This window comes from Desmodus rotundus, chromosome 9 (genome assembly GCF_022682495.2).
Source record: "Desmodus rotundus isolate HL8 chromosome 9, HLdesRot8A.1, whole genome shotgun sequence".
Taxonomy (NCBI): Eukaryota; Metazoa; Chordata; class Mammalia; order Chiroptera; family Phyllostomidae; genus Desmodus; species Desmodus rotundus.
Genome location: NC_071395.1, coordinates 69,594,372 through 69,610,421, shown reverse-complemented (window position 1 = coordinate 69,610,421; position 16,050 = coordinate 69,594,372). Strand labels below are relative to the sequence as shown.

General features: G+C 36.7%; 1 protein-coding gene across 1 annotated transcript in view; it reads right to left on the bottom strand.

The window, feature by feature from the left end:
- Nucleotides 1–12,895, bottom strand: part of LOC112308404 (myosin-8) — a 28,938-nt gene extending 16,043 nt beyond the window's left edge. The window contains exons 1-15 of the mRNA XM_053911655.1: nucleotides 12,684–12,895; nucleotides 11,911–12,054; nucleotides 11,679–11,835; nucleotides 9,066–9,093; nucleotides 8,851–8,965; nucleotides 8,667–8,759; nucleotides 8,488–8,551; nucleotides 7,722–7,820; nucleotides 7,509–7,612; nucleotides 7,200–7,338; nucleotides 5,884–6,002; nucleotides 5,657–5,806; nucleotides 4,006–4,176; nucleotides 1,485–1,794; nucleotides 1,302–1,369 (exon numbers count right to left, since the gene is read on the bottom strand). Of these exons, the coding sequence (XP_053767630.1) occupies nucleotides 1,302–1,369; nucleotides 1,485–1,794; nucleotides 4,006–4,176; nucleotides 5,657–5,806; nucleotides 5,884–6,002; nucleotides 7,200–7,338; nucleotides 7,509–7,612; nucleotides 7,722–7,820; nucleotides 8,488–8,551; nucleotides 8,667–8,759; nucleotides 8,851–8,965; nucleotides 9,066–9,093; nucleotides 11,679–11,835; nucleotides 11,911–12,054; nucleotides 12,684–12,887 (1,965 nt within the window). The 5' untranslated portion in view covers nucleotides 12,888–12,895. The remainder of the gene's footprint in view (nucleotides 1–1,301; nucleotides 1,370–1,484; nucleotides 1,795–4,005; nucleotides 4,177–5,656; nucleotides 5,807–5,883; nucleotides 6,003–7,199; nucleotides 7,339–7,508; nucleotides 7,613–7,721; nucleotides 7,821–8,487; nucleotides 8,552–8,666; nucleotides 8,760–8,850; nucleotides 8,966–9,065; nucleotides 9,094–11,678; nucleotides 11,836–11,910; nucleotides 12,055–12,683) is intronic.
- Between the last annotated feature and the right edge of the window lie 3,155 nt (nucleotides 12,896–16,050).

Below are 16,050 nucleotides of genomic sequence, written 5' to 3'. Positions count from 1 at the left end.
AAAGACTGGCTTTGCTCTGCCAATAACGAACTGCTTGACTCTACAAAATTCTTTTTGTCTTTTGGACCTCATCTGAAAATAATTAAGATTACTTCTGAGGTCTCTTTCATCTCTCTCAGTGCTAATAATTTTCACAGTAGTGGTTTACCTTGAGAATGTAGGATAGCAATTGTTCCAACTTTTGCCAATTCTTCCTTGAGTTTATTATTCCCTGGGACCTGAAACATTTTTTTTCTTTTCTGGTTTTTTTTTTTTAGGATCTAAAATCATGAGACTATATAACCTCATGTGGGTGGATCTTAGGTACCTGAAAATGATCCACAGCCTGAAGCATTTAGGAGAGAGTTATTCCAGAATTAGAGTAATTGCTTATGAAAGATGATGGTATTTTACTCAACCATAGAAAACTCACAGGTAAATATTTCTCAGTATTTCTTAGATATACTCTTTGAGAAGGTTAAGTTGCTGCCCCCCATCTCAGTTAACCATTAGGAAATAAACAAAAGTAATGAGTTTCCAATCGTGAAAACATGTATAAGGATAAGTTGAAACAAAATCTGTTGGGTGAGATAATGCAGATTGGTATTGAGAAGGAGAAGGAACAGGGCAGTTTTCCTGTTTAGGTCATAGGTTAAATCTGCATTTTAGTTTTAAAACGAATGAGGCTTAGCCATACAAATTTGTACAAAGCAGCCATTAGACCGGATATTTAATACATTCCTCTTTAGAAGAGCCTGTTTTTAAGCCACCTAAGAAAGTAACCTTATTCATAGTAAAATTATTGTTATGTTAACCTCAAGAGATATTTTCTAGCTCAGTCAACCATCTAAGTCACTAGGCTTGGCTTTTGGTTTTCATTTATTACAGAAAGTTAAATCCACCTCAGAGGACAAAGATATGTTTTGGTGGAAAGATGTTTTATAGTGTATCTCAGGCTCATTCTCAAAGAGGAACTCAGGAACATTCTCAAGGACAATATTAGCTGAATAAAGTTACAACCTTCCAGAGGGATAGCTTTGAAGTTCAGCTATGCTTCTTTCAAAGTCAGCCTTATTATATAATGAGAAAGCTTCTAATGACTTTTTGGTATTCTTGAATACATCAGATGATCATAATGAGGAGTAATGGGGAAAGCACTGACCTTACAGGAGAGCTATTGCTTTGACTGTATCCTGACAAGAGTGAATATTTGATGTGATTTCTATTAACATTCCATTCCCTCCTAATTTATTCTGAATCCTATAATTGTGATAATTCATAGAAACTTAATAGGATTTTTAAAAATTAAATTTGTACTTTACCCTGAAAAGAGCTGACACAGTCTGGAAAGAAGAGCCCTTCTTCTTAGCACCTTTCTTTGCACCACTCTCTGAGGTTAAAACAAAAGCCAAACCCATCAATTAAAGTAGAATCCCAGAGGCTGGAATGGTATGTGAGCATGCTGTGGGAATAGGTTTTAGTGAAATTAAGGGCGCAGAAAGTACCTGATTCAACACTGGCATATGTGGAAAAGAGACTGGCTAGAGTCTTCATTGAAGACTTCTGGTACAGCCCGACCACTGTCTCATTCAGGGGGTCCTTGTTCTTGTCAAGCCAGCCGGCAATGTTGTAGTCCACGGTGCCTGCATAGTGGATCAATGAGAAGTGGGCCTCAGCCTTGCCTTTGACAACCTTGGGCTTCTGGAAGTTGGCCGACTTGCCCAGGTGCTGGTCATACAGCTTGTTCTTGAAGGAGGTGTCTGTGGCCTTGGGGAACATGCACTCCTCTTCCAGGATGGAGAAGATGCCCAGTGGCTGAATTCAGAAAATTAGACATTGATGTCAACCTATCTTGTCTCAAAAGATATAGACATAGTGGTTGTTATTTGATCAAATTATGACCATTCCCTAATTAATTTTATTTATAAAGTAAAACAGTCACAGCTCAAGTCCTTTATTTAACACTGGAATGATTTTTCCACCATTTTTCACATTTGATCCATAGCATTTTACTTTAAATAATTTTTATTTTAAATTATGGTTGATATGCAATATTATATTAGTTTCTAGTGTATACCCCAGGGATTAGACATCATTTAACTAAATGACCATACCAATAAATCTCATACCCATCTGATATCATACATATTTTTTACAATATTATTGAGTATATTTCCTATGCTGTACTTTACATCCCCATGACTACAGTAACTACTAATTTGTACTGATTAATCTCTTCACCTTTTTCACCAACTCCCCCAACATCCCTCTTATTTGGCAACCATCAAAATGTTCTCTGTATCTATGAGTCTGTTTATTTTCTGCTTACTTATTTGTTTTGTTTTTTAGATTCAGTTATTGATAGATATGTACTTATTGCCATGTAATTATTCATATTTTTAGTCTATTTTTTCTTTTAAAAGAAGACCCTTTAACATTTTATATAATATTGGCTTGGTGGTGATGAACTCCTTTAGCTTTTTCTTGTCTGGGAAGCTCTTTATCTGTCCTTTGATTCTAAATGATAGCTTTGCCGGGTAGAGTAATCTTAGGTCCTTGCTTTTCATCGCTTTAAATATTTTTTGCTAATCCCTTCTGGACTGTGAAGGTTCTGTTGAGAAGTCAGCTGACAGTCTTATGGGAGCTCCCATGTGGGTCACTAACTGCTTTTCTCTTGTTGCTTTTAAAATTCTCACTTTATATCTAACCTTTCACATTTCATTAGATGTGTCTTGGTGTGGGCTTGTTTGGATTTATCTTGTTTGAGATTCTCTCTACTTCCTGGATTATACATGTAGTTCTATCACCAGGTTGAGGAAGTTTTCTGACATTATTTTTTCACATAGGTTTTCAATGCCTTGCTCTCTCTGTTCTTCTGGCACCCTGTTGATGTGAATGTTGGTATGTTTGTGGTTGTCCCAGAAGCTCCTTATAGCTCCCTCATTTTGGGGTCCTTCTTTCTTTTTATACAGCATCATGTTTATTAAAAAAAAGAGCTGGATACAAACTCCAAATGTCAGTATACCATGTGGGGGGTGATCTGTTAAAAGGTTCTGTATTTATCATACTTTTTTTCTATTGAGTGATTTAATCTATTGTCAAAGTTTTATTTTGTTATGAAAAGGACTTAGTTAGAATGATGTTTACTTTATATGCAATAATTAAACAGAATAAATAGCCCAAACCTTATTTAAGACATTTTGTATATTTAATCTCCTTAAAGATATACTATGAAGAAGCATAAGAAATTTGACTTCTTGACTTACAAACAGATTAACATGAGATCTAACTGTGTTACCTGTGCATTAATTTTTATTTAGGAAAAAGACATTTCTATTAGATCATGATGGAGATAGATTTGGAACAAGTGAGGAAGTTCTAGTGAAGCAGACCATAAATAAAGACTTCAGTACTGCTTTAAAATTGGATTTGAATATTAGAAGAAAACTGGTTGGAACGAAATGAAACTAAACACTCTGTTCCCTCTTTTGTAACAGTTGAAAAGAAGAAGTTATTTTTAAATAGTAGTTTTCTAATTGGTTCTGAAACCAATCTATTTAAGATTAAAATAATACTTTCTACAATTGCTTAAGACATTTGGAAAAGTTATCCTTACAATTGAGTCATTTTTTTTTACATTAAATTATTTTTACTTTAAAAAAAATTTTTTTTGTTATTCAATTATAGTTGTGTGCCTTTTCTCCCCATCCCTCCACCCCACCCCAGCTGAACCCCCCTCCCTCCTCCACCTCCACCCTCCCCCTTGATTTGGTCCATGTGTCCTTTATAGTAGTTCCTGTAATCCCCTCTCCTTACTGTCCCCTCCCCACTCCCCCCTGCCCATTGTTAGATTGTTCTTAACTTTGATGTCTCTGGTTATATTTTGTTTCCTTTTTTCTTCTATTTATTATGTTCCAGTTAAAGGTGAGATCATATGGTATTTGTCCCTCACCGTCTGGCTTATTTCACTTAACATAATGCTCTCCAGTTCCATCCATGCTGTCATTCTTTAGAAGACAAACAGACCTTCTCAATGAGCTCAATGCAGGCAGCCAGGTCCATCCCGAAGTCGATGAAGGTCCACTCGATGCCTTCCTTCTTGTACTCCTCCTGCTCCAGCACGAACATGTGGTGGTTGAAAAACTGTTGCAGTTTCTCGTTGGTGAAGTTGATGCATAGTTGCTCCAAGCTATTAAACTGCACAAAAAATTTCCAACATTAAATGGATTTTATAGCAGCTAAGTTCATCACTGAAAAATATTTTATTGAAAACATGTAGAAGATAGTAATGAAATAAAATTTAAACTAATTGTTGTTTCTTAAAAAACCTAGGGAAAAATTATGATTTTGACATGAACCCCTTTTTGTGAATTCTGGGCATTACTTAAAGGCATAACTATTAGTCACACAGCAAAAGTTCTTATAGAATATACCCCCTCTATCTCTAAGTTTGCATGGACAATAATATCCATTAAAAGTAAAATCATGATCCATGAGTTATGGTTCAGATTTAAGGGTGAAAGTAATTTATTAGAAGAGTTCACTTCTTTTACCACCCCTCTCTCCAACACAAGATAAAGTTCACATTTTCACTTTTGACTGTCACATTATTAAGGAAACATTATCTAATTTCTGTTCTATTCATATCAAATATTTGGCAAATCCTCCTTGTCAGGTCTGTGAAAGGAGGGATCTGATGTGGTATAGCAATTGAAGATCTGGGTCTTCGTTATAGTTTACATCTTCATTTTATAGATGATGAAGCTGATGCCCCAGAAGGGAAATCTTATGTGTTACCTCAACCTGGAAGAGAAGACTATGAACATTCTCTGTGCTTGTACCTGTAGGCCCTTTCTCTTCCATGGGAGATGCCTTGTGTATGGACCAAATGGTGTAGAGCTGGATTTCTGTCCTGGCTTTGCCTGATACGGCTGTAGGATCTTAGTAAGTGTTTTGACTTTCTTGACCTCAGTTCCTCCACATGTATTAATAATTACAGTAATGCTAATTACTGTAATTAATCAATTAATTACTGTAATTAATGCAGTAACATTAATTACTTCTTGATAAGTTGTTTTGAGAATTAAATGAGGTAATTTTTTTCCTCATTAAACTTTGTTTAAATAGGTCTCAAAATTCTGTGACAGATTTTTGGTCAAAGTTGTTTCTATTAAAAAGCACTATTTAAAAAGCTAATAACTTAAAAACTGCCACACATATAAAAAAAACAAATGGTCCACAGCACATTCTCCTTTCCATTCTGAAGGTTTTATGATTCATTGTAATCATTAACCAGCCTTTTACTATTAAACTTAAATAGCCAATTGAGACAAACAGTTCTGTCACTGTTTTTCCATCCTGATTAAGACTGGGGTGGTAGGTGTTAGGGATAATATTCATTTAGCCTTCTGAGGTTTCTGGGCAGACTTGGTGACTTTGCCAGTTCCGTGAAGTGCTTAGTATAGTTCCAGAAATACACTGACTTCTCAACAAATGCTAGCTATTGTTATTATTACATTCTGTTACTTCCTAGATATTTTGGAGCATATTAAGTCTAGAAGCAGTGTTGGAGAAAGCAATGTAAAAAACTACAAATGTAAATGAATAATGATAATTCTAGTATATCAAAGTTCAAATTACCTTCCTCCCACTTTTTATTAATATGGAGGTAACTCACATCAAAGATCTCAAAGCCAGCGATGTCCAAGACCCCAATGAAGTACTGCCTGGGCTGCTTGGTGTCCAGCTGCTGGTTGATGCGGGTGACCATCCACAGGAACATCTTCTCATAGACGGCTTTGGCCAGAGCACCCACTGAGTTGTACACCTTCATGGACAGAGTAATGTTTTTGGTATTATTAAAGGCCTGGGATGTGTGTGATTCACTGGAGTTTTGGCACTAACCTGCTGTACAGTCTGGCCTTTGGTGACATACTCATTACCGACTTTGACCCTGGGATAGCAGAGGGCTTTCAGCAGGTCAGCAGAGTTCAGACCCTGGAGGTAGGCTGCCTTGTCAGCAACTGCGGAAACACAATTCAAGAAATGTTTAATGACAGATATTTTCTTTAATCTATCTTTCTATTTTTTTAATCCATTTTTTATTATTTAAATATAATCTATAAATAAATCTATAGAGGATCAGATGAGGCCTCTGTACATTAGAGGATACATTTGCTAATAAGTTGTCAATCAGTTACAGTGGTCTTTGGTAATTTATTGCAAGCAGCTTTTTGAGTAATTCATCAACTTTACATGTATGCTCAGTGTTTATGGAAATATTTTTAAGAAAGGCACAAGCCATAATCCCAGCTCTTAAGACAAATCAGGTGTAGTTGTAGGGATAAGATAAATCTTAATATTCAGTGTTAGGGATGGTTAAAAGAATATTTGGATCTTTATGTTAGGGATGGTTAAAAGAATATTTGGATCTTTATTTTAGTTTTGTTCCTCCCAATTTCATCTTATTGGTTCAGTGTCTTTATCTGAAAATGTGGGAGTTAAATTTTACTACAGAGTCTCTAAAATTCTGTCAGTGACTGTAATATAAATGCCACGTGTCAGGTATAAGATAACTGCTGAAAAGTTTGAGGGGAAGGAGAGAATGCCAAGCTGGCAGGTCAGGAAGGGCTTCAAGGAGCAGATAACTTTACCTTTCATGGTAGGTCCTATATGTTCCATATCCTTTACATACATAGAGTATATAATTTTTTTCTCATTTCCTTTTTTATTTTATTTGCTGCATAGACTGTCTACAGGTTAATATATAGATAACATACACATGCACACAGATGTTTAAGAACATCTTGCACCCTGAGCTGTGTTTGGGTATATTCTGTATTCCCAGCCACTCGGTTTACCTAGGCAGTGCTGAAATAGACCACTAGGTCAAGTTATCTTATATACCTACACACAGTTGCCAAGGTAAAAGCAGGAGCACTATTCTATCTCATTGTATTTCTAATGACCTGACCCCTCAGGTTGCGCTTTTTAAGCTACCTCCTTATAAGTGGCTTATTAGGGTTCATTTTAACTTACTTAGACTGGATAGAAATTTTGGAGATATGGAGATGTGAAGGAAACGGGGTGAAGAAAGCATGCAATGTGTATAAACGTGTATACCCTTCAGAAGTCCAGCTACAAAGGAGACTTAGTTTAGAATAAGCTTTTTTTCTTGCCATATCCCCTAATTTGAATCCAGATGGAGCCTCATTTGGTACCTTCAGTGCCGTCTGGCTCAGCTTGCTCCTCACGCTGCTTTTGCTTGAATTTCATGTTCCCATAATGCATTACTGCCCCTGTGAACTTGTAGATGGATACTTTCTCTTCTGGAGTAAAGCCCAGGATGTCAATGGCGCTCTGTCAGGAGAAATGAGAGGACAAAGATTAGGACAAAAGAGACTAAGTTATTTAGGAGAATTTACAATGCATCTGAAGGTAACCACACCTACAGTGGATTTATTATTTTCATTCCCATACAAGGATTTTTAAAATAAGTGTGTGTGTACATGTGTTTGTGTATAACTTACATCTGTGGCCATCAGCTCTTCCTGGTCATCAATGCTGGGGACTGTGATCTCCCCTTGACTAACAAAGGCATAGTCATATGGGTTGGTGGTGATCAGGAGCATTTCTGGAATGGGAATTCCAGGGAATACATGGAATTCAGGGAATACATTTTACATTAGAAGTTATTAATAAAAAATATTAACTTTCATCTGTGAATTTAAGATCTTTCTTACCAATCAGCTCTGGCTTCTTATTGGAAGTAATCTGATAAAATATATGGTAACTTCTCTCTGCCTTTAGCTGAAAAGTAACTCTAGACTTTTCTAGAAGATCTGGAAAGAAAGAAAGGCCAATAGATACTGAATTAGAATGAACTATAAACGCTGTTGAGATATTAAATGAACTGTGTCTTGACTACAATTGGGAGCATTATATAGACTCCACTGAGATTTCAGTTTGGAGATCAATCCTCTTGGTGCTACATATATGAATTTCAAACATGCATGGCAACTACCTAAGATTCTCACCATCTAAGATCAGAGACTGAAGCATACCTGCTCTGGGAAAAATAAACTTTTCCTATCGGGACCTATGGCCTTTGTATTATATTTAATCCCTATCATCCCTCCCTTCCTTAGGTCACCTCAGACTCTGTGGTCACGGGCCTTCCTTGGAAACACCAACGCTCAGATCAAGAGCAAATCACAGAAATTTATTGTAAACCTATTGTAACTTGTAGGAACCCATAAATAGTCCTAGTGTTTGTGCTGAAAAAAACAAAGTCATAGTTGCGTCTGAGGCAGGAATTCCTGAATGTGCTACATAACTATCAGTCTGAGATTGAGGTAAATGGAGCACACAGTGGATTATGGATAAGCCTGGCATTGGCTCTTGGGCAACACTGGCAACAGGCTCAGTGCATACCAACTGTTGCAAAATATTCCTGCAAATGAAGTAACTTGCCTCTCTGTTTTGATTGTCAATGATCCTATTACTCACATGTTTCAATATCTGCAGAAGCCAACTTCCCTGTAGTACCAAAGTGGATTCTAATGAATTTACCCTTGAAAAGAGAACGATTATTTAGCATTAAAAATTTGAAGCATACAGTGATGTAACTGAAATGATAATTCTGGCACTGAGGGGCTGAGAAACCCTTCTGTGATCAAGAGACTTACAAAGCGAGAAGAGTTGTCATTCCTCACAGTCTTGGCATTGCCAAAGGCCTCCAGCAGGGGGTTGGCACTGATGATTTGATCTTCTAGAGTCCCCTGCAAAGACATGAGCAGTGCTCACATCTGAAGCTCCAGACTTCCCGAGAACCCCGACAGTCTTGGTTCTGACTCTGGCTCTCAGACTCACCTGCATTTTGCCAGAAGTAGCTTCCTCCTTCTTTTTCTCCCCAGTAACTGCAATTGTTGCAAAGTACTGGATGACACGCTTGGTGTTCACAGTCTTCCCTGCACCAGATTCTCCACTGTCAAGTAGAAACCAGAGAAGAGATAAGAACTGCAGCTCACATTGTCAACATCTATGATGATCACCACAAGCCAGAGAAGAAGAAAAATATCACATACGTGATCAGGATGGACTGGTTCTCACGATCTATAAAAGAGACATCATGACCATTAAAAAAAAAGTTAAAAAAAATAAAAAACAAATCAATATGAAGATTTTTGAATCAGTTTAGATTAAACACAGCTTGTCCTTTACCTATAATTTTTGTGTTATGTCTAGCCCACCCAAATAGCACTTGCCTCTTAGAGTGAAAATGAGAGGCAAAGAATCACCTATTTTTTTGTGTGTCTTATTAATTTTTGTAACTTTTGTTATGGGAAATTTCAAACATATACAAAGATAAAGACAATAAAAGTAGATAAAATTAAAAAAAACCCATGTACCCAACATAGAGCTCAACTATTATCATTTGGTCAATTTTATATAATCTATACCCCCTTTTCAATCTCACTGGATTGTTATAGAGAAAATCCCAGGCATCATATAATTTCATATGTAAATACTTCAGTAAGAATCACAGAATTTTGAAGTTTTAAAGAATTTAGAAGAAGCTGAGACAGACAGGAATAAATGACTTTTCTGAATAATTAACTTGTTAAGGTCAAAGATATTCAGGCCTTTTGACCTCCAGTGTACATATTTTTCTGTTAGCTGCCTCCTTCTCAGTTCTTGGTATCATTAATTTGATGCTGGTGATATTAAAAAAGGAAGAGTTCTGGAATTGTAAATGTTTGTGTTCATTTACTTTTCTTTTGAAGGCACTTTTTTAGAGATTCACGCTACTTTTATTATGAATAAACACAATCTCAGATCAGTACAACTAGTTTCAGAGCTGATATTAGTAGAAATTATTCCAAAATTGTTCTTAGGTCACAAATAACTAGTGTATCACATAAAAGGAAGAAATTCCACCAAATAAAGGAAAAGATATCCTGTGTTTATTTCTATGGCAATGAGTTTATGCATTCTCAAATTTTGTCTGGTTAGTTATACACCACTTATCTAAGGATTCAGTCAGTTTCTTGGAGAGAATCATATAGTCTAAAGACAGTATCTAGGACATATGGGCATATCAAGTTTATGGAGTATACTGCTACTAGAAAAATACTCAGAATGTAAGAGAATTCCTCTGCAGAAGGATCCTGAAATGCTTTATAAAAAGCATTATCATTTATTTTATTTCCCTTTCTATTTCATATATATTTTTAATTAATAAAAACAAAAATTTTCACTAGTTATAAGACTATGTTGATTTACACCAATCTTCTGATATGTTAAAGCTCTAATTCTATACTGATAGATTAGTGTAGAGAATTCTCATATCTAAAAATCTATTCAGAGAAATAGATAAAAGCCTGGATATTATTTAGATGTAGATACAGATTTTAGAGAACTTTAAAGTTCTATTCAGTGAAGTATATACAGGTTTTGTAACATATTTAGATTGATTTCTTTTTCAGCAGAAGAAAAATCATGAAAGATCATTATCACATCTAGTGGGAGCACAGATATGAAAACAATGTTCTAGTTTCTTTTGGCAATGCTAAAATAACATCATCCAGGTCCATTGCCACAGTTATGCCTGCTTTTATATGTAAATCATGTTTGGAAAGCACAAATAATCTTGAATTTGGAGCAGTTGCAAAGCTTGGGTAGGCCTCGGTAGGGGTGGTGACAGTGTCAGTGCAGCTGCTGAGTATTAAAACCTTTGAAATGAGCCAGCATTTGGATAATTTCTGGAAGGTAGTTAGCTTCTGTTGACAACCAAAGAACAGATTACTGGCATGAAATCCTTATAGAACTTCTGGTTGGTTTGTAATAGAAGATTCCTATTCAATTCCTTTCTCTTCTCTCTCCTCCTTTAAAGGACAATTTAAAAACAAGTGCAACAAAGCAAACAAAAGAACAAAATTCTATCAGTTATAAAATCCCATGAACCAACAGGAAACGCAGGAATTTAAAATATTTCCAACAGCAGTAAATTTGCTGTGTGAAGATAAAAGATTTTAATGATATATTTAGGCCTATAATGTGTATCAAAGCTTTCTGTTTATATTTTGATAAGGCAGGAATAACAGACTTTGAAATAATTTTTAAAAAATATTTTCAAAGAAAGATTTTTATTTTCTTCCATCGTAATAGAAAAAAATCCTTCAAAATCTTTGGGTGGAAAGTCATAGCTTTTTTTTTTTTTTTTTACTCTTGTATTACTCCAAAGGTTAGCAGTATTAGCTGTGTCATTTAAAGACAAAGGTAAGAATTCACAAAGCTTTCCAAGTATAGCTGGTTAACTATTTTCCTTGATTGCAGTGGATGTGGATATTTTAAAAGAATCTATTTGAACATTTTTCTATCCAGATTACAAAGTAAAAAATATGGGAAAGCAACAGACATGTTTACAGAGTTCTGTTAATCGTTTCACCTAAGCTTCCAGTCACTAGCTGAGTTAGCTTGAGCAGGTCAGTGAACTCGGTGAGCTTCACTTCATGCATCTGTAAAATGGAGATTGCTGGCTGCTGTTAAGCCTACATAACATAACGGCTCTGAAAGTTCTTTGAAAATAGTGAATCCCATGTGGCTGCAGTGTAGTATTATAATCAAGGCCCAGACAAAATCTGTTTGTTAAATATTCTGTTGCCACATTTCTGTAAACAGATGACTCACTCACTCACCAGTCAGCATGAACTGATAGGCATTGTCCGAGATAGAGAAGATGTGGGGCGGGGCCTCCTGGCGCTTTTTGCCTCGATAGGCGGTCACCACCTCCGGGTTGTACACTGGCAGCCACTTGTAGGGGTTGACAGTGACACAGAAGAGGCCCGAGTAGGTCTGGGAAAATCAGAAAACACAACATGTGGATGTTGTTTTTACTCAGAGAGGTAAGTGGAATGAACAGATGCTCACGTAGATCATCCAGGCTGCATAGCGCTCTTTGAGGTTGTACAGCACTCCAGGCTCATGTAGATGAGTCATCATGGCCATGTCCTCGATCTTGTCGAATTTCGGAGGGTTCATAGGGAAGACTTGGTCATCTTTTACTGTTAGAGTCTGGCAAATAAAGAGACCAGTTTGTATTAATGTTTGGAGTTAGGTCTTATGTTTATCTGTTTGTTTTGGCTACACTTCCAGCCACTGTCCTTTAAATGAAGTCACACACACAAAAAAAACATTCATTTCAGAGTTCGATGCTAAAAAAATCTGTTTCCCATGATGAACTTGGAGCCTACATATTCAAAAAGATTTTTCCCTCCACATTCCTTCTCCCAGGTTTATCAGTTTATGTCCGTAGGCTAAATTTTTTATTTTTTCTTCCCATTCATTACAAGAAACTTCATTTTTGGCAGGGGAGTAATGAGGGTGTTAGTAAATAATACTTCTTCTGATAGGAAAAGTTAGTTTTTATTACTCCCAAGTGTGGGATTTAGTCTAGGGATTGGGAAATTGAAGGGAAATAGTAGAGGCCAATGCCAGTGGGTTCAAATCCTGTGGGGAGTTGGGAAGGTGAAAAATGAGATTACTCCTGAGAAATTCTTTTGCCTTTCATCTGCTATTCATACATGGACTAGAAAGGTGCTTGCATTGCCAATAGGCTTAACGATTCCTACCAAGGAAGGCTTCAACTGGAAGGGAGGAGATAGAGAAAACGGGAAGGATTTTCTATTTATGTTTTTACTTACTGCTCCACTTTCTGTCTTTACAGTTAGTTTCCCTCCTTCCTTGCTTTGTATGATGCCCTTCACGTAGGATTCCTTGGGCTCCACAACAAAGACTGATGTTTTAGCATCAAAGGGCTTGTTTTGGGCCTCAATCCGCTCCTTTTCTGATTTTCGAAGGTAAGGAGCAGCTTCGCCAAAAACAGCCATCTCAGCATCTGAACTCATGGCTGCTACTTATTTAGCAGGGGATTCTGCCTTGGGGAAGAAATGGGAAAATAGAAACCAGAAGTCATACATGTGAGTTAGTATTTAAAATGAAAGAAATGCTGAACCTATTGCCTAGGCTGTTCTTATTCTTTCAAACTGTCATTACTAGTGTTCTAACAGAGAAACACTAACACAGGACTGATTTGGAATGAGATTGTCATTTGAGTCTTCATTTTCGGCACTTGGAAAACTCCCTCCCCAGACTGTATGTATTTTGATCCTTTGGGCTAGGGTACCTACAATTGAATGAGAACAGAATCCTTGCATGTTCTAAACTGTAACAACATCTATATCTAAAACTGTTTGGTGGATTATTACATAGCAACTGTCATTCTTTAATCCCCACTTTTGCTTCTGCATACTGTTTTCATCGGCCATATGCTAGGGCAATCATAGAATTAGGAAGGAAAGTATAGTGCAAATTAAGGCTGATGTTTTCAATGGTATCAAAAATATCTTTGCCTGTTCAGATGGCCCTTTTTTTAACTTGCAAGTCAAAAAATTATTTTTAACATCTACTTTATGTTAATATTTGGTGTTATGTCTCTCAGTAGGTTGTTAAAAGACCTCGTAATACATTCTTAGTTCTCTGGATTTGTTGTCATTTGGTTTGTTATCAAGAGATAGCATTGCCTTAACTCCAAAGTCTCTTTGACACTCTCTTTTTGACATCAGAGATTTCAGCTGTTAATGAACAGATCTAACCACAGAGAAATGAGAGCTTCAGCATGAAGAAGGACTCTTCTCACATATTCCACAGCTGCTGTTCTTTCCATCCAGAAAAAGAGACAAAAAATTTAAGAGTTCATCACATGCATGTAAGCCATTATCTTCCAATTGATAGATATGCACCTACAACAGTAGTGTGCTAGATTGATGGAATCTTTCCTTTCCTTTCAGGTATACATTACTTAGGGAAGGGCCAGGATATAAATTTAGCACTCTGTGGTTGTAATACTTGTGCCTTTTTGATGAACAAGAATCTTTAAAACAACAAGTAACAGTGAATCTTTAGAAAGTAGCTGAAATATGGTTTTAACAAGATGTTTGGTTGTTAACATTTAGATGAGAATTTTTCTGGGGTGCTTAAAAAATCTTGGTAAAATGTTTTAAGTGTTTAATGTTTTGCAATAGAGGGAGGTCTAAGTGCAGCTGAGAATTCACTGTCAAAATTCACACTGGCCTAAATGGCCCTTTAATCCTGGAACTCAAATGAAGGCTATCTCTGAGAATAAGATGTTCTGAAAAAAAATTATAAGCTGTCATTCATTCAGAAGCACCATCTAACATAATTGCAAAAACATAGAAATGGTGTGTAATTAAGTGCTGTTCCCAGCTTCATTAGACTAAATCCCCTGTGTCATCAATAACTGAATAAAGCTGAGCCTTACCTCTGGAATTCCAGATGAAAATGCAGGTTCAGAAGTGTCTAACACTGTAAAAAAACAAGTTTTTTAGGAAAATTTTTTATTAGCTACACTCTGATATTCTAGTAAGATAGTTACAGAATTAAAATTTCCCTGGTCTAAAGTTTAGCTCTATGAAAACAAAAGTCAGAATTGGGCAAAACAGTTTCATGCTGAGAGATGGGTCATGGGATGAGTTCTTCCTGCCCCACTGGGGTCCTTCAAGTCCCAAGGCCCCCTTAACTTACCTCTGGGTTCTTGGAGATAAGACAGTAGGGATCTGTTGTGCTTATATAGGAGCTAATGTGCTGAGGCCGCAGCTATCTTCTCTTTGTTAGGGCAAGACATTTGGCAACATGAACCCTCAGTATAATTTGTACTGACATTTGGCATGTTTGGATATAATTAGAACTATTCATATCATTTTGAGTATGTGAACCAATCTCCTATAAATAATTTGACAGGGGCCAATCTGCCGGCAGAGAATGCTTTCTAGTATGCTGGGAAGGTAATCTTTGACAGTGCCTGGTGGGGCCTCATAGTAAGTTCCTAAGAGCTATATTCGTTTAGCAAATTCTTGCATGCAGCCTGCGGTAACTTAATGATCAGATACTCAGCAACACATTGCTGTCAGGGCCTTAACCACTTTTCCTTATTTGATACAACAGGAACCCTCCAATTCATTCCGTTGGATCACTGCCAAGGCTTGCCCTTGGAGTCTGGACAATGTGAGAGGAGATTCTACACTAAGTTTCTACCATTGGGCCAGCGCCCATCTCAACATTGAAAAAAAATTATTATTTCATTAGGAAATAATATATATTCATTTTAGAAAAAATAAGCAAAGAGAAAAAATATCTATAACCCCAACATGCAGCAATAATATAACATATAGACATGTTTTAAGTAGGGTCATACTGTATGTGCACATATACACTATATATACTCATATATGTCTTATAATATGCTTTTAAAATGAATATTCATGTAATTTATACCCAATTCTTTAAACAAATTATATGAGGTCTATCTGGAAAAAGTCCAGCCATTATTAATACAATGACAATGGTTTGCACGACCTCACTGTAACCTGGCAGCCAAGGAGAGTGGACTGGAATGCACATGTGTGAACAATGACAGCTTCACTGTAGTAGTCAGTGGGGGCAGTAGACACCATTGAGTGAGCATGTGTACTGTGTGGCCATTGCATTCAAAATGACTGAGCAATTAGGGCAATGAATCTGCATCAAATTTTGCATTAAGCTTGAACATTCTTCTGTGGAAACTATTTGGATGATTCAGAAGGCTGCAGCTGTGGGCAGCTGGTGATTGGTAGTTCATCGTGAAAATGTGCCTCTCTCTCATGCATCACCTCTCATGCAGAGTTTTTTAATGAAACATCAAATTATGCAGGTGGCTCAGCCTCCTATAGCCCAGAATTGGTGCCCTGTGACTTCTGGCTTTTCCCAAAACTAAAATCACCTTTGAAAGGGAAGAGATTTCAAACTGTGGATGAGATTCAGGAAAATACAACAGGGCAGCTGATGGCAACTGGGAGAACTGTGTGAGGTCCCAAAGTGGCTGCTTTGAAGGGAGCTGAGGCATCATTGTCCTATGTACAGTGTTGTATCTTCTTCAATAAATGTCTCTATTTTTCATAGTGCATGGCTGGATACTTTCTGGACAGACTTTGTATCATAATCATAATTTTTAAA